General features: G+C 44.6%; 1 protein-coding gene across 2 annotated transcripts in view; it reads left to right on the forward strand.

The window, feature by feature from the left end:
• Positions 1-404: 404 nt before the first annotated feature.
• Positions 405-22,793, forward strand: part of LOC120035169 (RING finger protein 150-like) — a 31,665-nt gene continuing 9,276 nt past the window's right edge. The window contains exons 1-7 of one of the 2 annotated variants that reach the window (XM_038981990.1): positions 405-1,072; positions 13,207-13,457; positions 13,686-13,742; positions 14,959-15,030; positions 15,482-15,564; positions 15,830-15,926; positions 16,047-16,272. In XM_038981990.1, coding sequence (XP_038837918.1) covers positions 616-1,072; positions 13,207-13,457; positions 13,686-13,742; positions 14,959-15,030; positions 15,482-15,564; positions 15,830-15,926; positions 16,047-16,272 — 1,243 coding nt within the window. In that variant the 5' untranslated portion in view covers positions 405-615. The remainder of the gene's footprint in view (positions 1,073-13,206; positions 13,458-13,685; positions 13,743-14,958; positions 15,031-15,481; positions 15,565-15,829; positions 15,927-16,046; positions 16,273-22,793) is intronic. The other variant, XM_038981991.1, reaches the window with a different exon arrangement.

Here is a 22,793-nt window from a genome sequence, read left to right on the forward strand (position 1 = left end):
ATATAAAATATATTTTGATTTGTTTAACACTTTTTTGGTTACTACATGATTCCATATGTGTATTTCATTTTGATGTTATTCTATTATTCTATTATGTAGAAAATAGTCAAAATAAAGAAAAACCCTTGAATGAGTAGGTATTCTAAAACGTTTGACCTGTAGTGTATATATATATTTGCTTTTTTTTACTAACAACTTTGGTGGGCGAAAATCAATAATTCGCGGACGCCTATTGCCGATCCCTGTATAGGCGAACACTAGCCTGTATTATGGGGGACAGGTTCGACTATCTTCGTGATCCCCGCCCAGGTCACATGTTAAGAAAGCTTGTCCAGCGCGCACAGCTGACTGACAACAACATTGCAGGCCAGTCGCTTAGGTAGCAGTAGGCAGGGTGGAGAAGCACGACTACAACCAACTGTTTAAAAACATTTCTGTCAACAACCAGAAACTACCTTTAATCAGTTGGTTTGCTGCATCACTTTTCAAGTATTTCAACTTCGGGGTAGTCCGAAATCGTAGTCGTCGAGCTTGGAAAGGTGGGGAGGCTACCAGCGAGAGGCAGCTTTTAGGCTTGATGGAGAGGGAAACGCTCGCTATATCCTCGGACTGAACATGGCAATGTCCCTCATCCAAGCCTGCCGCAGTCTAGCTCTCTCAACATGGCTGCTGTCCTTTTGCTTCGTGCATTTTCTATGCCTGGACTTTACGGTGGCGGAGAAAGAAGAATGGTACACCGCGTTTGTCAACATTACTTATGTGGATCCCGTGACTTCAGAAATCAAAACAGAGAAGACTGAGTGTGGAAGATATGGCGAGCACTCCCCCAAGAAAGAAGCAAGAGGGCAAGTGTTGATGCCTTTGCTTTTGCAAGAGAGACAAGCTTGCGACCCGAACGCTAAGTATCCCCTGCCTTATCAAAACAATGCTTGGATGGCGTTGATAGCTGCAGGGAATTGTACATTCAGAGATAAAATTCGCAACGTCGCTGCACTCCACAACGCGTCTGCAGTCATAATTTATAACGTGGGCTCCACTAATGTCAACGATACCATAACAATGCCTCATCAAGGTAAACCACACTTTCGGGGGAGCAATGCATAATACTCATCAAGCTTACATGACTGTATGCCATGCACTGCATCACTTGTATGAGATACACTGTACTTGTCACTGTTGTGACGTGGTGACAGTTTACAAGTGCTCTGCCCTCTTATCATGTCGTTATGGCAATGGCACACATTGTTTTAGGCTGTTGAAGACTGGCAAGGCATTCATGTCAGTAAGCTACAAGCTCAAAACTGTCAAACTCACTATTATATATTGAACTAATCAACAAAGAAGCACATTGTCCATTTGCTGCCAGTTGTGCCTACAAGTGCAAATCATAACAGTATGTAAGCTCAATGCAGTCCTCAAACCCTAAACCATTTTAATGTATCATTGTCTGTCGAGACAACTGTTTGGTGAACTGATAATGTATTAGTTTATAATTCAACAGTGAACCGGCATCACTCCCCATTCCTCCTAGCTGTGTGAGGATTATCAATGAACAACTTTTCTCCACAAAACTAGATTTAGGATTGCAGGCCTTCTTTTTAAGGGAATGGGCCCCTTGTGTAAAATATATATGTTGATATTATGCTGCATAGCTCATGCATGAACTCACCATGACACTCTGGGAGTTGTATCCACCCAGCTCGTATAGACTATTGATGCATGTTTCCCTGACAGCATTGGGATAGATCATCAGTCAGGCTCTGATATCCTACACATTCCCTATACAGTTTAGCCTATATCTAATTGTAATGCATATCTAATTCTTGCTGATTCTGATTCTGAACTGGGCCAAATGTGGAGTCAGGGGTTGGCATGGTACTGGCTCAGACCAGGCTGAGGCTGTTGTGTAAGCTAAAGAGTTCTCCTGTAATTTCTCTCTCCGGCTCATTCTTTACCGCATCAAAATCTGACCTCTCCTCGCTCCCTGTTCTTCTTCAGCACTGACAATTTGCCAGGTGAAAGCCAGCCTCATGATGAGCTTCCGCCATTATTGTTTTCACTTGTCAAGTATGTTCCAATCAGTGCAGATGAAGAGACAGATTTTTTTTTAAACAATTTAGAGCTTGTTTCTCCTGCTCTCACCCTAAGCCATGTAGGAAAGAATCAAGGACAAAGAGGAGCAGAGTGGGCAGGAAGTAGGAGGATTTTAGTTTTAGGTGGACATAAATATTAATGGAAGAAGTATTTAGCACAGTTACGATTTCATCCCAAAATTATTTCAATTTTTGGGTTGTAAAACTGATTCCTGCTTTGCAAGAGATCCAAATGGCAATCCATATTGGTACAGCTTCTGTCAACTTAGTGTGTGTGTGCACGTAGAAGAGTGTTTGTTTGCTTTCATAAAACCTATCCAATTCAACGGTGACACTGAAATACCATAAATACACTTAGTGTAGTAATGGGGTCGACAGGCTAATTCAAATGTACTAATTGAGTTATCTCTGTTTAGCCTTGGCTTGAACATCTACAGTTACTATGACAACTTTTCTTAGACATCTGATTTCGTGGCGTGCTTTTAATTGAACTATCACAGCGTAGTGGTGGGTGGACATGTTTAAGATGAGCCAGCTTGGAGAGTCTGTCCTTGGGAATATCTGAGTCCCCCCAAGCACATCCAATGGACATTTTAATCAGTTGGGTATGTTATCCCTCAGTCGAAGGTGTTTCCGTCTGGTCCGGGTCCAATACTGGAGCCAGCAGAGAAGGCTTTAATAGACAAAACTGGTGTTAACTGGCTGCCAAGTTTCCACTGTAGACCGCTCTCTTTCATATCTAGGCTGGGTAGGCCCCCCCTAGCTCTGCAAGTGACAGTTTGGTGGTGGTGGGCTCTGGCCACTCTGTACACTTGCACCATCGGTGCAAAGAAAAAGGTCTTAGGAGAAACATAGGGTTCGGGCATCTTATGAGTCCTACACAAAACACCCTCCTCCTCTCCTCTCTATCCCTGATCATCCACGATCCATACCTTCTCTCCACATTCCTTATCTTTTCACATGCAGTCTAGTCTTCATATACAGTACCTTGGAAAGTATTCAGACCCCTTGTCTATTTCCACATTTTATTACCTTACAGCCTTATTCTAAAATGTATAAAATATTTTGTTTTCCTGAGCAATCTACACACAATACCCCATAATGACAAAGCGAAAATGGGTTTTTAGATTTTTTTTGCCAATTTATTACAAATAAAAAAAACACCTTAATAAGATAAGTATTCAGGCCCTTTGCTATGAGACTCAATTGAGCTCAGGTGCATCCTGTTTCCATTGATCATCCTTGAGTTGTTTCTACAACTTCATTGGAGTCCACCTGTTGTAAATTCAATTGATTGGACATGATTTGGAAAGTCACACACCTGTCACTATATGGTTCCACAGTTGACAGTGCATGTCAGAGCAGAAACCAAGCCACGAGGTCCAAGGAATTTTCCGTAGAGCTCCAAGACAGGATTGTGTTGAGGCACAGATCTGGGGAAGGGTACCAAAAAATGTCTGCAGCATTGAAGGTCCACAAGAACCTTCATAATCTTTAAATGGAAGAAGTTTGGAACCACCAAGACTCTTCCTAGAGCTGGCTGCCCAGCCAAACTGAGCAATCGGGGGAGAAGGGCCTTGACAGAGCTCTAGAGTTCCTCTGTGGAGATGGAGAACCTTCCAGAAGGACAACCATCTCTGCAGCACTCCACCGATCAAGCCTTTATGGTAGAGTGGCCAGACGGAAGCCCCTCCTCAATAAAAGGAAAATGACAAGGTTCTCTGGTCTGATGAAACGAAGATTGAACTATTTGGCCTTAATGCCAAGCGTCACGTCTGGAGGAAACGTGGCACCATCCCCACGGTGAAGCATGGTGGAGGCAGCATCATGGTGGTGGCAGCATCATGCTGTGGGGATGTCTTTCAACGGCAGGGACTGGGAGACTCGTCAGGTTTGAGGCAAAGACGAACGAAGTAAAGTACAGAGAGATCCTTGATGAAAACCTGCTCCAGAGCGCTCAGGACCTCAGCCTGGGGTGAAGGTTCATCTTCCATCAGGACAATGACCCTAAGCACACAGTCAAGACAATGCAGGAGTGACTTCGGGAAAAGTCTCTGAATGTCCTTGAGTGGCCCAGCCAGGAGGGCCCGCACTTTAACCTGATCGAACATCCCTGGAGAGACCTGAAAATAGCTGTGCAGCGACGCTCCCCATCGAACCTGACAGCTTGAGAGGATCTGCAGAGAAGAATGCGAGAAACTCCCCAAATACAGGTGTGCCAAGCTTGTAGCGTCATACCCAAGAAGACTTGAGGCTGTAATCGCTGCCAAAGGTGCTTCAACAAAGTACTGAGTAAAGGGTCTGAAGACTTATGTAAATGTGAAATTTCAGTTTTTTTATATATATATATATATTTGCAAAAATTCTTTAAACCTGTTTTTGCTTTGTTGTTATGGTGTATTGTGTTTAGATTGATGAGGGGGAAAAAAACTATTTAATACATTTTAGAATAAGGCTGTAATGTAACAAATTTTGAAAAAGTCAAGGGGTCTGAATACTTTCCGAATGCACTCTATGACTCTGACGTGTGTGTGTTCGTGTGTGTGTTCGTGTGTGTGTGTGTGTGTGTGTGTGTGTGGTTGCCCACATACGTTTTGAGCTCGGCTATGCTCCTTTGTCTTTACTGTAGCTCTGTTTACTGAGACAGATCATGTTAATGGATTGAAACTAAACGAACCATGTCTGTGTCTTAACACAACCTGACTGTGCGACTGGTTTGACGACGTGCTGTAAAATGTAGCACCCTCCTTCACAATAGGTTATGCACTGCCGGTCAGTCCATCACCCTGTTAGCACGCTGCCAAACTGCATTAGCCTGCTGCAAAAGCACTGACACACCTCCTCCAACCAGTACAGAGTGGTGTCTGTCTGTATGGGCATCCAAGCTGTGCAGGTGATCGGGTTGCCATGATCGTTGGCGTCAATGGAATGGTTACCATTGCTGACGTTTTGGCTTCTTTTAACTGAGGATTACGCCATGTGGATCACAACAGGTAATTACATTCATATAAACCCCTTTGTTCACATTCACTGGCAGTCTCTGACAGATTCCAAGCCCCATCTGCATCATCACCTGGACTGGACAGTGGTGTGCCAGCATGCTGGCTCCTAATGGGGAAGTGAGGAGAGATGATGGAAGGCCCTACCAGATGCTTCAGACACATGGGGCCAGCCGAGGAGAGGGGTTTGGGGGGTGGGTGGCCACCCCTGGTGAGCTCTCTGAGACCCCCATTGGGTCCCTCCCTGCTTGGCTGGCACAGGCCCAGGAGATGTGTCTGTTAAGGCGTCAGCATTCTTCAGTTCAGCTGGCGCCGAGCTCGGCTAGGCGAACCGAACAAGTGTGCTTGTATACTCCCTTAAAAAGTGGCGATAGTATTGTTTGTCCATTTTGAGACGCCGTAGCCAGTATACACTTCTTCAAAATAGTCAAAATTAATCTAAGATAACTCAAGAAATCTGTTATTCATTTTGAAGTTTTTGCTGAGGAGATCTTAGTCTCGCAATTTTACATCTAACTAAGATGTTTGCAGTATTTGTCTCTTATTTTATTTTTTACATGAAAATGAGTCATCTCTCGTTGAATGACAACAAAGACTTTAGTGAACATTCCCTATTATTGACCAATCACTGACGAAGGGGCGTAGACTTCGGCTACTGACTTCCGCCTGCCTCAAAAACAATTGTTGTATGCCTGAACAACTGAAGTAAACAAAAACGTCACAAAAAGTCTGCATTTATATATGCACTAACTCTTCCAAACTATTTTGTCTGGGAAGCATGTGGATACTAGCCACACCACACACACACACACACCCTTCCTGCTGAGAGGGTACAGCGGGACGGCAGTCCCTGGGTACCTACGGAAAAGAGGAGACTGTGCTATTTCTGGGGCTGCTAAGACTCATACTCCCAGCCCTGAGACGAACAGACAGAGATGGAGGAGAGAGAGAGAGAGCAATGATGAGGGAAAGGGGGACTAAAAGAAAGCGAGCGAAAGAACAGTCCTCGGTGGGCCAACAGAAGTGGACTGTATCGGCCAGGGTAACCGAGAGCCAAGAATCTCATTCTCTCTCTCTCTCATCTTAATTAGGTTGGCCCCACCTGTGACAAAGAATGCATACAAGGCCTTTTTGTATGAGAACACTCAGACCTCTGTGTGGACAGGACACGTATGAATCCTATCAGGGCTGATCTTTATGAAAGACTTGCCATTTGCAGTCTGGGTTTTATATGGAGGGAAAGCAATGAGCATGTGGAGGACATTTTCTGAGAGCTGGAATTAATCACTAGATTACTGTATGACGTGGCTCCCTCCCTCTGCCAGATCCTTTCAGTTTTTCTTTCCTGACCATGGTTTTTTAGGCAGTTGTTTTGTCGGCCATCTTGGCTATGCAAATTTCGGTGGCTACATGTATTAATTATTTGATATTTTTATGCACATTTTCGCTGGACAGACTAACACTGTTGATATTGAATAAGGATTTGTGCTGTTTAATTACAGCTAACCAAATACTATTATCCACTACACAGCAGGTTATGCTGCCCTCAAGGCTGCTAGCAAAAGCTAATCCTCAGCAGCACTAAACAGGTTAGCGCCCTTCCTCTAAAAATCAACTGCTCACTCGCTCTCTATTCCACCTGGCTTTCCTTATTATGCACCATCGTGGCTTATTATGCACCATCTTGGCTTATTATGCACCATTCTTGCTAATGGGTGTCCTCAAAGAGGAAAGATTTTGGTCCAGTTCAGCCTCTGTCGGGCCATCGGTTGATATTACACACTGCTTTGATTTTTAGAAGCAGCTATTTTGGTTTTCTTGTTCTTTCTCTCTCTCTAAATGAAATGGATTCGCCAACTACTTGCAGACAGTGGTGATAAAATGTGTTGCCCCTTGTGGAATATCTTTGTGTCAGTATTCTTGTCTCCTTCATCTGGGTTGTAATTTCTAGCCTGGTCCCAGATCTGTTTGTAGTGTCTTGCCAACTCCTATGGTTATTGACGTGACTATGACCATAGGAGTTGGCAAGACAGCACAAACAGATCAGGGACCAGTCTATGTAATCCAAAATCCCACCCAGATGGTAAAGATGGCTAAAACCTTGAGTCTACTCTGCACTACCTACTTAAGATCTCATACTTAACAGCTGAAGCATGGCCAGTGTGCAAAAGCAGCTCTGCAGACCGTAGAACTTTGTCAATGTGTTCCTTTACCATGGTCATATTGTTCTCAAGGCTCATAGAGGTGAAGAAGTTAAGCCACTCCTTGAGGCCATGTGTTGCTACTAAACTTTTGGCATCCATGTTGGATTGTGCCCTCATGTCCAGGCAGTTTATTTATGCACATCGGTTGAGGGGTATCTGGTTAGGTTAGCAAGCCCATGATGTTTTTTTTAAGCTGTGTAGCGTTTGTCAGGGTGTAGGGCTCAGTGTTAACGTAATAGTATTAGCAGCCGTGAGATCTGTTTACCGTGCACACACAGCCTTGTTTTTCTGCCGGGGATTGTGCCGCTGATTGCATTAGGAGTGGCTACCCTTAACAGTTATGTATGAACAAACCATGGTGCTGCTGCAACACTCGTTGCTAATTCAGCCAACTGTGTGTGTGTGTGTGTGTGTGTGTGTGCGTGTGTGTGCGCTTATTTGCATATAGGCCTATATGTGGCATCCTTGGACCTAATGCATTGTGCTTTGCTGTGTGTAAACCCTATATGCAGGATAACACAGTAGCCTCCGGCCTACTACCCATTGTGCACTGTTGCATCACAATGTGATTTAGGCCCCGTCTACATTGGCTCCAGAGCTCTTCATTCCTGATGCTCTTATTTCATTAGAATGCTGTGTATTATTAGATTTAGTCTAGTCGTTTTAGTTTTTTGGAAACAATTAGGCAATCTGAAGCCGAAAAAAAGCACACTTTGCCAGTAACCCTTTAACTTTCGTTTCAAGACAATATGCCTATGAGAAAAAGCTTCAAGAGTGCAGCTTTTGGACCCATACGAAGAGTTGGGCTAGTAAAGATTATTATTATGTAGATCTATTGATCTGCTCTCCTTTCTCTCCATAAACCTGTTGCTGTATGTCTCTTATGACAAACTAGTTACATATGGAGATTTATGAGCATAATAATGCACTGCGCCTTTCCCATATGAAATGTGTGGTGTCCGTGGGGGATAAGTCCCTGCGTCACACACACACACCTAGAGGTTATTTCCAGGACCACGTCATGAAACTGGGCGCCATGGCGACCGACCGAGAGAACAGAGAAACAAGAGTTGTATTCTGTCTCCTCCATCTCTTCCCTCTGTCCTTTGAACACCCTCTTTCACCCACTGTATTTTTACCTATTCTCACTGTTAGCTAGACCTGTACAGATGTGAGTCATGCAACTCTGCCAAGGGAAATTAGCATACCGTGCATGCCGTATCCCATAGGCGGCGTGTGAGATTCAAGTTTGGGGAAGCAAATTTTCACCAGAAAAATGCACCTTTATAATAAAGCATTCCATGCATCATCATATTTGCAGACTTATGTAAAATAGCCTACTATTCCTAATGTGATGAGTAGATTGGATAGTCATAATTTAGGCTAATAATATAACATAATCATTGAATGCATGGCTGTAGGCTATATCAAATCAAATTTATTTGTAAAGCCCTTCTTACATCAGCTAATATCTCGAAGTGCTGTACAGAAACCCAGCCTAAAACCCCAAACAGCAAGCAATGCAGGTGTAGAAGCACGGTGGCTAGGAAAAACTCCATAGAAAGGCCAGAACCTAGGAAGAAACCTAGAGAGGAACCAGGCTATGAGGGGTGGCCAGTCCTCTTCTGGCTGTGCCGGGTGGAGATTATAACAGAACATGGCCAAGATGTTCAAATGTTCATAGGTGACCAGCAGGGTCAAATAATAATAATCACAGTGGATGTCGAGGGTGCAACAGGTCAGCACCTCAGGAGTAAATGTCAGTTGGCTTTTCATAGCCGATCATTCAGAGTATCCCTACCGCTCCTGCTGTCTCTAGAGAGTTGAAAACAGCAGGTCTGGGACAGGTAGCACGTCCGGTGAACAGGTCAGGGTTCCATAGCCACAGGCAGAACAGTTGAAACTGGAGTAGCAGCACGGCCAGGTGGACTGGGGACCGCAAGGAGTCATCAGGACAGATAGTCCTGAGGCATGGTCCTAGGGCTCAGGTCCTCCGAGAGAGAGAGAAAGAGAGAGAGTTAGAGAGAGCATACTTAAAATCACACAGGACACCGGATAAGACAGGAGAAGTACTCCAGATATAACAGACTGGCCCTAGCCCGCCGACACAAACGACTGCAGCATAAATACTGGAGATTGAGACAGATACGTTTCTTCTTTCTTTGCACAGGAACATCTTGGCCTTATATGAACACATTTCATGCAATTCTACTGCACTTTATATGACTGGAGACATTAGCAGAATCTTTTTTTAATATGACAAAATGACAGAGTAGCCTACTCTGCTGACACTGACAAACAGAACAATTAAAACCATGTTGTCTGATCCATCTAATTGTCCTATGAGAAGGGGAGACACACACAAAACAAACTTTCAAGTAGCACTAATCCAACCATGAAAGAGTGAATATGCGCACTCACCAGGAATATGACTGATACTTTCAGCTGGTGCTAATGAGATAGGCTACACTGTTCACTCAATTAAATTGAGAATTTTGATAACTAAAAGACAGATTATTATTTTCATTGTCTTTTCTTTACAGCAATAGACATTTGCTTTCCAAATGATGTTTTCCTTCAATTGTATTTTGAAATATTGCCATATGCCTGGCTGGGCTTCTACTTTTCACTGACATTCGCAACTCAACAATCATCTATGTGGCTATTTGCCAGGCGCGCTGCCCAAATTGTGGTGCCTTCTGACTGTAGGCAATGATATTTTTTATTTTATTTCACCTTTATTTAACCAGGTAGGCCAGTTGTGAACAAGTTCTCATTTGCAACTGCGACCTGGCCAAGATAAAGCAAAGCAGTGCGACACAAACAACAACACAGAGTTACACATGGAATAAACAAACATACAGTCAATAACACAATAGAAAAGTCTATATACAGTGTGTGCAAATGAGGTGAGGTAAGGCAATAAATAGGCCATAGTGGCGAAATAATTATAATTCAGCAATTAAACACTGGAGTGATAGATGTGTAGAAGATGAATGTACAAGTAGAGATACTGGGGTGCAAAGGAGCAATTAAAAAAAAAAAAATAACAGTATGGGGATGAGGTAGTTGGATGGGCTATTTACAGATGTGCTATGTTCAGGTGCAGTGATCGGTGAGCTGCTCTGACAGCTGGTGCTTAAAGTTAGAGAGGGAGATATGAGCTGCTATGGTGACCAGTGAGCTGAGATAAGGCGGAGCTTTACCTAGCAAAGACTTATAGATGACCTGGAGCCAGTGGGTCTGGTGACGAATATGAAGCGAGGGCCAGCCAACGAGAGCATACAAGTCGCAGTGGTGGGTAGTATATGGGGCTTTGGTGACAAAACGGATGGCACTGTGATAGACTGCATACAATCCGCTGAGTAGAGTGTTGGAGTCTATTTTGTAAATTACATCGCCGAAGTCAAGGATCGGTAGGATGGTCAGTTTTACGAGGATCCACAGCTTATATGTTTTTAAAGAAGCTAATGATCCTCTGTGACCAAATCATGCTTTCTGGTGTAGTAGCTTATTTTGAATTATTTTATGAATTTCTGTATCGACAGGAGTAAGATAATTAGGCTATATAATTTTGCCAATTTACTTTAGGGGAAGCTTAGCTCTTAGCCTTATGGATGCGCCGACTGTGTCGTATGCTAATCTTTTGGCGGTTTTAAATCTGCATTTGTTAGTGAATATATTTCAGTCTCTGGAGTAAAGTCCAATGTTCCTTTTCTAATCCGGAATTCATTAGTGAGTGGGTTGACTGAGTCATCCATTTTTGAATGCCTTGCTGCTTGCTTTGTGTCTGTCTTGGGCAAAAAGTTTTGCAGCTACTTTTATTTCTTCAGTCACAGCTTTTTCCAACCTGTTTTTGTCTCTTCTGCAGTGATAATATGGTGTTGCTAGGTGCCAACTTTCCTCTCTCTTTTTTTCTTTCTCTCTATCCATCCCCAGGGTATGGTGATATAATGGCCTTGGCCACTCTCAGACCTCCGCCGGGTGCCGAGGGTATCCCACAATGCCCTGTGGCTGGCGGGCTGCCCGGGCGGCGGTGGTGGCAGAGTGAACGAGCCTCTCCTTTAGAAATTACTGATAGATGGAGTGAAGAAGTGAAGCACCCTGGGGCTTCTGTGTTCCTGTGGCTCCGCACAGACGCCACGGTAACAAGGCCGCAGAGTCCTAGAGGAAATGATGTCACCGAGTTCCAAAGGCTAATGAGTCACTTAGGCCCTTGACGACACAGACATCATCCCACCTCAATGTGTGGCTGCAGATGGAGTGTCCATGGAATGTAATCTCTTGTCTGGGATTTTAAACCACTCAGACACCTCTGATAGGCTATACTTCCTATCTATCACTCTCACCTCACCTCCCAATGCTTCAGTCAGTGGTTAAAGTGTGTCCATGTCCGATAGACAGGTAGGCAGTACATACTGTAGCTGCAAGTTAAGGCACTCGGAGTCTTTCCTCGCTGAAGCTTTTTGGCCTGCTTCTTATGAACGTGAATGGCGGCCATTTTGAAATCTTGAGGGGAATCGATTGTGTTATTTAGTGGGTTAGCTTAGGACTTAGCCTACTTGAAGGATATTTTATCACTGTAATTATAAATTTCTGTGTGAAGAAAGGGGATATCGAAGCTATAGTATCTTTTGGTGTGACGGTTGAGGATCGTGTGAAGTGTCAGGTCACAGGCCATATGGAGAGGGGTTAGATGAGAGGTGAGGATGAGAATAATGTCTGGTGGGAGGCCCTGTCAGAACTTGCTGGTTTCAACTCTGAAAGGAGTTAACTGAAGTGTTAAAACACAACGTGTTAAAGTGGCACTTCTGTTGTCCATGACCTTGATAACATCCAACTCAACAACCTTCGACTCAGTTGTGAAAGTGTTAAAATATCCTTGGTGGTTACAATTTTCCACTCTGTTGACTATCTGGTGGTGTGAACGAATGGCTTTGCTATGAAATTATGTTCCCTTGTAGAGTGTCTGGGGGGGGTGTGGTACTTTGTTTGACCCCTAAATGAGTTACCGATCCAACCTTTTTAGTGGCAGCTGGGCCTGACCTAATTGTCAATTGGACTGTGTTATCAAAGCGGTCTGGTATTGTGACACCAGTGACGTGAAATGTTCAAAACGTTGCTGATAGAAATGTCAGCTAATGAATAGAGCTAATATGATTCCTTACTCTGTGACAGACAAATCATTTCTGTTCGACAGATTTGTTCTAAATCTGTAACGTTTTCTCCCTTCTTAACAGGACCACAGGGCTCTGACCCAGACATGGAGAGTCAGGGGTTTGTTTTGTTGGCTCTGCGTCCTGTCTCTGCCTGAATGAACTCCCAGTAGGCTAGCCTAATGCTAATTACTCACTGTGTTCTACAGACAGTGTTCTGTGAATACAGGTTATTTATAGTTTAGCACAACCCTGATACACAATAAGGGTCTGATACCTCCACAGAGAGGTTTCAAATCCCATACAAATGAATGGGATCAAATGAAGCCACAAAGGAGCAATCAAAGAGCCACATGCAGTCCCAGAGCCACATGTTGCAGATCTCTGTCCCATACAAAATAAAATATTGTCACATATGGATGTGTAGGTTGTCTCAACAGATCCTTTAATAAGTTTATTTCCAATGAACTACAACATATTTACAACAGTTGGTTGGATACATTTTGTAGCAGCTGACCAAGTCCCAGCCTGTTTGTCTTGACTTCCTACCAGCCTGGTGTTCACACAACATTTGGTGCTGTGTGATTTAGAATATACAGTGCCCGTCTCCAAGAGGCCCGTTTTTAGACATTTTCTCTGCTCTGTTCTGGAAATGTTTCCCTTTTGCAACTTTTAATAAACCGGATCGATATTTGATTGACTTTACCAACGACTGCTCTTCTTTTTGTTCACCTGGAAATTCCTCTTCCAACAGGTACGGGGGATATCGTGGCGATCATGATTCCGGAACCCAAGGGTCGGGAGCTCGCCGCTCTACTAGAACGCAACGTCACGGTGACCGTGCACATCACCATAGGAACGAGGAACCTTCAGAAGTATGTGAGCAGAACGTCGGTGGTGTTCGTCTCCATCTCCTTCATCGTCCTGATGATCATCTCCCTGGCATGGCTCATCTTCTACTACATACAGCGGTTCAGATACGCCAACGCTCGCGACCGCAATCAGGTACGGTTCACTGTACAAACACAGTACCCCCCCCCCCAAATAACCCCCCAAATAACAATAACGAGGCTATATACAGGGGGTACCGGGTCAATGTGAGGCACGTAGTGAGTGTAGCGTTTTAACTAACCATCTGAAGGGATTATAAGACATGGTTGGTAAGACAACCAAAGACATGGTTGGTAAAGTCATCCTACTGTATTTCAGTGTGTTGTCTCTGATCACACACAGGTTGTCTTCTACTATATACAGCGGTTCAGATATGCCAACGCTCGTGACCGCAACCAGGTACGGTATGACTGTAATGACAGCGGAAACTAGCAGTTTTACCACAGTATGAACATACTTTTTCTATATCTATGTGTAGAGCAGTTGCTTTTCTCTGAGGTGATTCGTCTTCTCCAAACATTTCCCTGCCTTTTCCTTCCAGAAATGAAGGCCAAAATTAAAAATTGCGCGACAGCTGGGTTTGCTAGCGGAAACCTGTTGGACCGTCAACCGTGTAGTCCTGTTGGACCGTGTAGTCAATGCACACACCGTGGCCCACACTCTTAGAAAAAAAGGTGCTATCTAGAACCTTAAAGGGTTCTTCGGCTGTCCCCATAGGAGAACCCTTTGAAGAACCCTTTTTGGTTGCAGGGAGAATTATTTTGGTTCCAGGTAAAATCCTTTTGGGTTGCATGTGGAACCCTTTCTACAGAGGGTTCTACATGGAACCAAAAAGGGTTCTTCAAAGGGTTTTCCTATGGGGACAGCTGAATAAACTTTTTGGAAATCTTTTTTCTAAGATTGTCCAATGTTGACACAAATGTTACAGACAACCACATGGGTTGTCAAGGGGAATGGGCACCATGGTGACAAGAACTCGCCAGGCCTGAAACCACAAATCTGTTCTCTGTTGATGTCACAATGACTTTCCTTGATGATTGATTGAGAGCAGCTGTGGCCTGGTCTGATGCAGTTCTTTTCCACAGTGAGACTAGACCTAGATAGCGAGGGTTAGCAGCCTACCTTTCTCTCAATGTCTCTTAGTATTTATCTATTATCCACTCAATCTCTCCCTCCCTCCCTCATGCATTTAGCTCTCTATCTCTCCCTCCCTCTCTTTTTCTCTCCCTTTTTTTATACCTTGCACAACTCAATGACCTGACTCGGCCTGTGTTTTCTGCTCTGGTCTGCAACAAGTGGTTAACTGTCAGCTCAGAGACGCTGCTATGTCAACATCACTAAGCGACTGTTCATCCTGCCGTGTTAAAACATTACACAGCCTCTCAGAACGGCTCCTTCAGATCTATTAACCAGTAATATGGTCCACCTTGGTTCAGATGGGACAGTGGATCTCACGCCCTTTCTCTAACCTTGAAACGTGTCCATTCCTTGTCTTGTCAGTGGTTATTGGATATATAGGAAATTCCAGACATTCTTTTCTCTCTTTTGGGTTGCCAGGTTGGGTTGCTTATCTTTCCCCCACCTTCTTTGTTGTTCTTTGATCTTCTATGAGCAGAGACGTCTCGGAGACGCAGCCAAGAAGGCCATCAGTAAGCTCCAAGTACGAACCATCAGGAAAGGAGACAAGGTAGACCTGGCTGCATGCTTTACTAACCTCTTCTATGATGTTGGATAAATGTGTTACGAAGGTTGTTATGAATGATACTGCCACACTCGTAAAGGTTTCATGAATGGTTTCATGAAGGTGTTATGAATGCCTTATGTATAGACCCTCTTCAAGTAAAGTGTTTCCAAAACCACCTATTTAAGTAGCAGGGATATGACCTTGATTGTAGGGTTTTAAACCGAAGCGAACCGTTTCCCTACGCTCCTGCTAAGCACAGCATTTGATAATGAACTTCCATCAGCCCAATGATAATGACTGACTCATTTTTATTTTGTGTGTGTGTGTGTGTTATAATTTTAATTAATTATACACGCTGCATGGCTTTTGATCCGCTCCGCTTTATTCACCTTCCAGGAAATTAAAACGAGACTAGACAACCAACCAAATGTCTCCTGTGTGTTTGGTGTTCTAGGAAACGGAGTCTGACTTTGACAACTGTGCTGTGTGCATCGAGGTCTATAAAGCGAATGATGTTGTTAGGATATTGCCGTGCAGGTACGACAGCCTCTCCCATTTTTCAGTGTAACTAGAGAGAGCAGACACATTGACACCCATTACTATCATTGTCTCCTATAGATCATGTGTTGCAGTAGGTCTATTGCTAATGATTGGTAGTCATTAATATGCTACAATAATATTCTGTTCTGTACCTGAGAGCATAAGTAGAGCATGGTGAGTGATGCTATGTTACCAAGGAGACTGTTACTATGGATGACATCATCAATGCTATGCGTGTTCGTGTGTGTGACTCTGTCCTCAGGCACATCTTCCATAAAAGCTGTGTGGACCCCTGGCTTCTGGACCACCGGACCTGTCCCATGTGTAAAATGAACATCCTCAAAGCGCTGGGAATACCAGTAAGGAGTTTCTGTCTTTCAAAATCTATCCATCTCTCTTTCATTCCCAACCCTGATCCTGGAGAGATTTTATTTTTGGGAAAAAAATTTGTTTGTTTATATTTGATTGATTGATTTCAGCCCAACTTTGACTGTGGGGATGACATTCCGCCAGACTATGAGATGTCAGTGGGAGGCCCGCCCACCAACCCCATCACAGGGGCCAGTGACATCGCGGTGAACGGGGAGGAGAGCTCGGTGGTGCTGGACACGATGGACATGAACAGGACGATAGGGCTGCCTCAGGTCTACCACGACGCCCACGAGACACTACCACAGGCTGGGGACAGCCGACACATCGCCAGCAGTGAGTATAGACACACACCTGTGCACCTGCACACACACATTATTATACCTTTATTTCAACAAGGAACACAGACTGAGAGCAAGGTCTCTTTTACAGCTGGGCCCTGCGTATACATGTTACACATACAGTTTAGGTACAATGATTAAGAAACTACACAAGACAAACAAAACGATCACAGATAACACAAAAAAATACTGCAGCAGATTATTACATTTACACAGGTTATTCCCCCAACAGCACAAGAACTTGCATTACCTGAAACAGTTACAAGCAATACAAAAATAAAAATCCTCCAATAAATATTTAAAATGGGCAAGGGGGACACGAGTCTCAAGTTTAAGTTTAGTCTGCAGGCTATTCCATAGGCAAGGAGCGTAACAGGAAAAGGCAGCCATACCCAACTCTGTGGAAATCGCATGGGCCTCAAGTGTAATCCATGCTTGAGACCTGGTTTTAGGAATTATAATTCTAATATTGATGAGTGATGATAAATAAGAAGGTAGTTTATTCAGAAGTGCTTTATAGACAAACACGAGAGCATGTTGTTCTTGTCTCACGGACAGCGAAGTCCAACCCACATTATGATATAAAACACAGTGGTGAGTTCTGTAGCTAGCACCCATGATAAACATAAGTGCGCAATGATAAGTAGCATCCAGCGATTTAAGTGTTGATGCCGTAGCATGCATGTAGATAATATCCCCATAATCTATAACAGACATAAAAGTACCTTGCACAATTTGTCTTCTATTTGTAGAGGACAAACATGTCCTGTTTCTATAGAGGAAGCCTAGCTTGATTTTTAGCCATTTACAAAGTTTGTCAATATACATTTTAAAAGACAGTTTATCATCCAACCATATCCTTAAGTATGTATGTGCAGAGACCTGATTAATTCAAGAACCATCTAAGCTCGTAAGTGCAAGTGTATTTTCAACCAACTTTTTGAACCTATTAAAAATCATAAAATGTGTTTTCTTTGCATTTAAAATAAGTTTCAGCCGTATAAAAGACCCTTGTAATATCGTAAAATCTGTCTCCAATAGTGATAGTGCTTGGTCAGCTGTTGAAGCGATAGAATACATGACAGTGTCATCAGCATATAAATGAATTTGACACTTTCTTATCTCATCACCGATATTGTTTATGTAGAGAGTGAACAGTAATGGACCAAGTATAGAACCTTGTGGGACCCCTTTAACCAACTCCAATGGCTCCGACTGGATGCTGTCGACTCTAACAGCCTGACTTCTATCTTTTAGATAGTCATGAAACCAATGACAGGCATCCAATCCCAGTCCTATTGACGACAGCTTACCCAAAAGTATTGCATGGTCTACAGTGTCAAAAGCTTTAAATCTATGAACAAGGCGACACAGTACTTTCTATTATCTAGAGCATTAGTAATATAATTTACAATATGTACAGTGGCCGTAAAAGTACTGTGTTTAGGTCTGAAGCCAGATTGATTACTAGAAAGAGTATTGTTAACAGTTAAAGATTGTAGTTGCCTATTCACCAATGACTCTATAATTTTAGCCAAACAGGAGAGCTTAGAGATGGGCCGATAATTATCCAATTCACTACCATCACCTCCCTTGAGGAGTGGTAAAACAAAAGCTGTTTTCCAAGATTTAGGAATCTTTCCTACGACAAATGTTTGATTAAAGATATGCGTCACTGCACCAGCAATAATAGGTGCCGCACACTTGAGTAAATATGGATCCAGATTGTCAGCGCCTAATGATTTCTTAGAATCTATAGCAGATCGTGCAGATAAGACCTCATCTTCTGTGACTTTTTGAAGATTAAAAACTGTCTTACTGTTTTCCACATCAGCTGAAGGCCGAGGGACTGAAACAAGAGACCGGTCAGGATGCGCATCCACACACACACACGCACACACACACACGCACACGCACACACACACACACACACACACACACGCGCACACACACACACACGCGCACACGCACACGCGCATCAACACACGCGCGCATCAACACACGCGCGCATCAACACACGCGCGCATCAACACACGCGCGCATCAACACACACACACACACACACACACATATGCGCATCAACACACTCTCTCACACACACATATGCGCATCAACACACTCTCTCACACACACCTATGCTTTGGTTCCATCCCAGCACTAACAGAACGTCTTCAACTAACCTGTACTTCCTCAACACAAACCAGTGAACTCACACCAGAACACTCCCCCATACCTGTCATGTTCAGAGCTGTGCTATGGTGGGATATAAGAGGAGTACTGTATTCTGAAATAGACCACAGTGTCCTCTCTGTCTCCACCAGAACAGAGAGTAGTCGCTCTCTCTAACAGACCACAATGTCCTGGCTCTTCACATGTGCGTCCACAACGACACCCTATTACCTATATAGTGCACTTTTTTTGACCAGGGGTCATAGGGCTCTAGTCAAAAGTAGTGCACTATATAGGTAATACGGTACCATTTCAAATGCAGCCTTGTACTGGCGTGGTTTGCTAGCCCAGGGCTGCTGTACTGGCGTGGCTTAGCTATCCCAGGGCTGCTGTACTGGCGTGGCTTAGCTATCCCAGGGCTGCTGTACTGACGTGGCTTAGCTACCCCAGGGCTGCTGTACTGGCGTGACTTAGCTAGCCCAGGGCTGCTGTACTGGCATGACTTAGCTAGCCCAGGGCTGCTGTACTGGCGTGACTTAGCTAGCCCAGGGCTGCTGTACTGGCGTGGCTTAGCTAGCCCAGGGCTGCTGTACTGGTGTGGCTTAGCTAGCCCAGGGCTGCTGTACAGGCGTGGCTTAGCTAGCCCAGGGCTGCTGTACTGGCGTGGCTTAGCTAGCCCAGGGCCAGAACTAGGCCATCAGCCACCTGCTTTACTGTTCCCTGAATCCAGTCCCTGGCCAGAGCAGGAGAGAAGGAATAGTGCTCCCTTTTTTCAAAGTCACAAGCTAACCCAAATGCATTGGCATGGTTTACATACGTAGCATCCCAGTATGTTTTAAGGTTGCCGTGCTTGCTATTAGCAAGTTATTAGCATAAGGCACTACAGCACTGAGCCATTGATAGGCACATTGTGTTTTTTGAGCCTGTTTGTTTAACAGCTGGTTAGCACATGGAACTTATTAGGCGGTGTGTGTGTGTGTGTGTGTGTATGTGTGTGTGTGTGTGTGTGTGTGTGTGTGTGTGTGTCTGCCTGCAGTCGGCCCGGAGACTGGGGCAGGAGTGTGTTGACGCTGGCACGGCCCACTTCCTGTCCTGCCCACCGTGCTGAAATTCCACCTACAGTTGGCGGGGCCTCCGACCAAAACGCTCGCCTCTCGAGTCTCTTGAGCCAATGGAACAAGTTAATGGTGCCTTTGTGACAGCGTCTTATTAGCTTCCTGAGGCCTCTACTGTACATTAAAGACCTGGCAAACACTTTGGACAGCGTCAACCTGCTAAGCCCCTTCAAAACATTAGAAAACTAGGGAGAACCTTGTACTTTTTTGTATCCCTCCCTCATTCCCATAACACAAACCAATTTCTTCCGCTCCCATGAATGCCAGTCAATGTTCTACCTTCTACCTTCGCTTTTTACACCGAGTTTACATGCCTGTATGTCTTTCACCTGTGCGCAGCTTGTCCCCTTTTCGAGCCTTGGCATTGCTTGTCACACCTACCTTTGTGTTAAATATTCGCTTTCTCGGTTCCATCCCGGGGCGTATTCAAAACCCCCCACCTGCTGTTTATTTTAAGCCCCAGGATGGATTGCGTTGTCAGGGAGAGTGATTTGTGGGTTGCGGAAAACGCAGAGCCCAATCGGGCTGAGTCAGTGCTTATGGAATGGCACGGCAGTACTGCCACTCTAGGCCTTTAGCATTATTGTAGTCTGGCTGTCACCAGCACGATCGGTTACTGCAGTATAGGCAGTAAAACAAAGTTGGCGTGCACTGAGGGGAATGACATTTGGGGTAGGGAGAAAGAAAGCTCCAGGCCCATATTCACAGTGTCTCGAAGTAGGAAGGCTGTACATATAATGGTATTTACTACGATCTAAACTGATCCCAGATCAGTACTCCCCTCGAAGAGGAACGCAGTATGTCTTAGGGCTACACTACTAAGTAGGAGGAGTTAGCCAGCTGACTTTGATAAACAACCAGAAATTACAGTTTATTTTCTGGTTCATTAGGAAAGCTAAGTTTAGAGATGTGTTGTTGACTCAATTAGACCATTTCAAGTTTATCTTTATAAAAAAACTATAAAGATATCTCAGAATATTCAGGCAAGTTAGCTGGCTAACTCCTTGAACCTGCTTTGTATTATACCTCTCTGATTTGAAGTGACAACCAGCAGAGCTGTTCATTTTGAGTCATACAGGACAATAACGCCTCCAAGTAGCTGAGTCATACCAAGTGCTCCTGGTCTTTCCTAACTGATAGAATTGTTTGATCTCCCTAGTGATGTTATTATAGATAGGTAGCACTGCTAACACAGGCTCCTGGCAGCCGTAGGTCTGTCAGCCTGGCTTCTAAGAGGATTATGATGAGGTGTGTGTGTGTGTGTGTGTGTGTGTGTGTGTGTGTGTGTGTGTGTGTGTGTGTGTGTGTGTGTGTGTGTGTGTGTGTGTGTGTGTGTGTGTGTGTGTGTGTGTGTGTGTGTGTGTGTGTTGGGGGGGGGGGTGTGTCTGCAGTGCTGAGACGGGGTTCTGGCTCCTCCTAGTGATAGCTTACCCCCACTGGACACACATCAACCCATCTGGAGGGGTTGTCATGGTTACAGGGGCGGGCACACACTTTCTTCCTTTCTCCCCTCCCTCCGCCTTCTTCCTCTCTCTCCCAATAACATTCAGACTGTTTCTCTCTCGCTCTCCCTCTCCCTCTCCCTCCCTCAGACTAGAGCTACTGACTCTCTCCTAACGCCTTAACTCTCCTAACGCAAGCCTCTCTCTCTCTGTTCCTCACCAGCCTCTCTCTCTCTCTGTTCCTCACCAGCCTCTCTCTCTCTCTGTTCCTCACCAGTCTCTCTCTCTCTCTCTGTTCCTCACCAGTCTCTCTCTCTGTTCCTCACCAGTCTCTCTCTCTGTTCCTCACCAGTCTCTCTCTCTCTCTCTCTCTCTCTCTCTCTCTCTCTCTCTCTCTCTCTCTCTGTTCCTCACCAGTCTCTCTCTCTCGCTCTCTCGCTCTCTCGCTCTCTCGCTCTCTCGCTCTCTCGCTCTCTCTCTCTCTCTCTGTTCCTCATCAGTCTCTCGCTCTCTCTCTCTCTCTCTGTTCCTCATCAGTCTCTCGCTCTCTCTCTCTCTCTCTGTTCCTCATCAGTCTCTCGCTCTCTCTCTCTCTCTCTGTTCCTCACCAGTCTCTCGCTCTCTCTCTGTTCCTCACCAGTCTCTCGCTCTCTCTCTCTCTCTCTGTTCCTCACCAGTCTCTCGCTCTCTCTCTCTGTTCCTCACCAGTCTCTCGCTCTCTCTCTCTGTTCCTCACCAGTCTCTCGCTCTCTCTCTCTGTTCCTCACCAGTCTCTCTCTCTCTCTCTCTGTTCCTCACCAGTCTCTCGCTCTCTCTCTCTGTTCCTCACCAGTCTCTCGCTCTCTCTCTCTGTTCCTCACCAGTCTCTCTCTCTCTCTCTCTGTTCCTCACCAGTCTCTCTCTCTCTCTCTGTTCCTCACCAGCCTCTCTCCAATTCAATTCAATTCAAGGGGCTTTATTGGCATGGGAAACGTGTTAACATTGTAGAATTTAACGGCTCTTTTCTGGATTTTGATAATTAGTGGGTATCGGCCTAATTCTGCTCTGCATGCATTATTTGGTGTTCTACGTTGTACACGGAGGATATTTTTGCAGAATTCTGCATGCAGTCTCAATTTGGTGTTTGTCCCATTTTGTGAAGTCTTGGTTGGTGAGCGGACCCCAAACCTTACAATCATAAAGGGCAATGGGCTTTATGACTGATTCAAGTATTTTTAGCCAGATCCTAATTGGTATGTTGAAATTTATGTTCCTTTTTATGGCATAGAATACCCTTCTTGCCTTGTCTCTCAGATCGTTCACAGCTTTGTGGAAGTTACCTGTGGCGCTGATGTTTAGGCCAAGGTATGTATCGTTTTTTGTGTGCTCTAGGGCAACAGTGTCTAGATGGAATTTGTATTTGTGGTCCTGGCGACTGGACCTTCTTTGGAACACCATTATTTTGGTCTTACTGAGATTTACTGTTAGGGCCCAGGTCTGACAGAATCTGTGCAGAAGATCTAGGTGCTGCTGTAGGCCCTCCTTGGTTGGTGACAGAAGCACCAGATCATCAGCAAACAGTAGACATTTGACTTCGGATTCTAGTAGGGTGAGGCCGGGTGCTGCAGACTTTTCTAGTGCCCGCGCCAATTCATTGATATATATGTTGAAGAGGGTGGGGCTTAAGCTGCATCCCTGTCTCACCCCACGACCCTGTGTGAAGAAATTTGTGTGTTTTTTGCCAATTTTAACCGCATACTTGTTGTTTGTGTACATGGATTTTATAATGTCGTATGTTTTACCCCCAACAC

Source organism: Salvelinus namaycush, chromosome 42 (genome assembly GCF_016432855.1).
Source record: "Salvelinus namaycush isolate Seneca chromosome 42, SaNama_1.0, whole genome shotgun sequence".
Classification (NCBI taxonomy): Eukaryota; Metazoa; Chordata; class Actinopteri; order Salmoniformes; family Salmonidae; genus Salvelinus; species Salvelinus namaycush.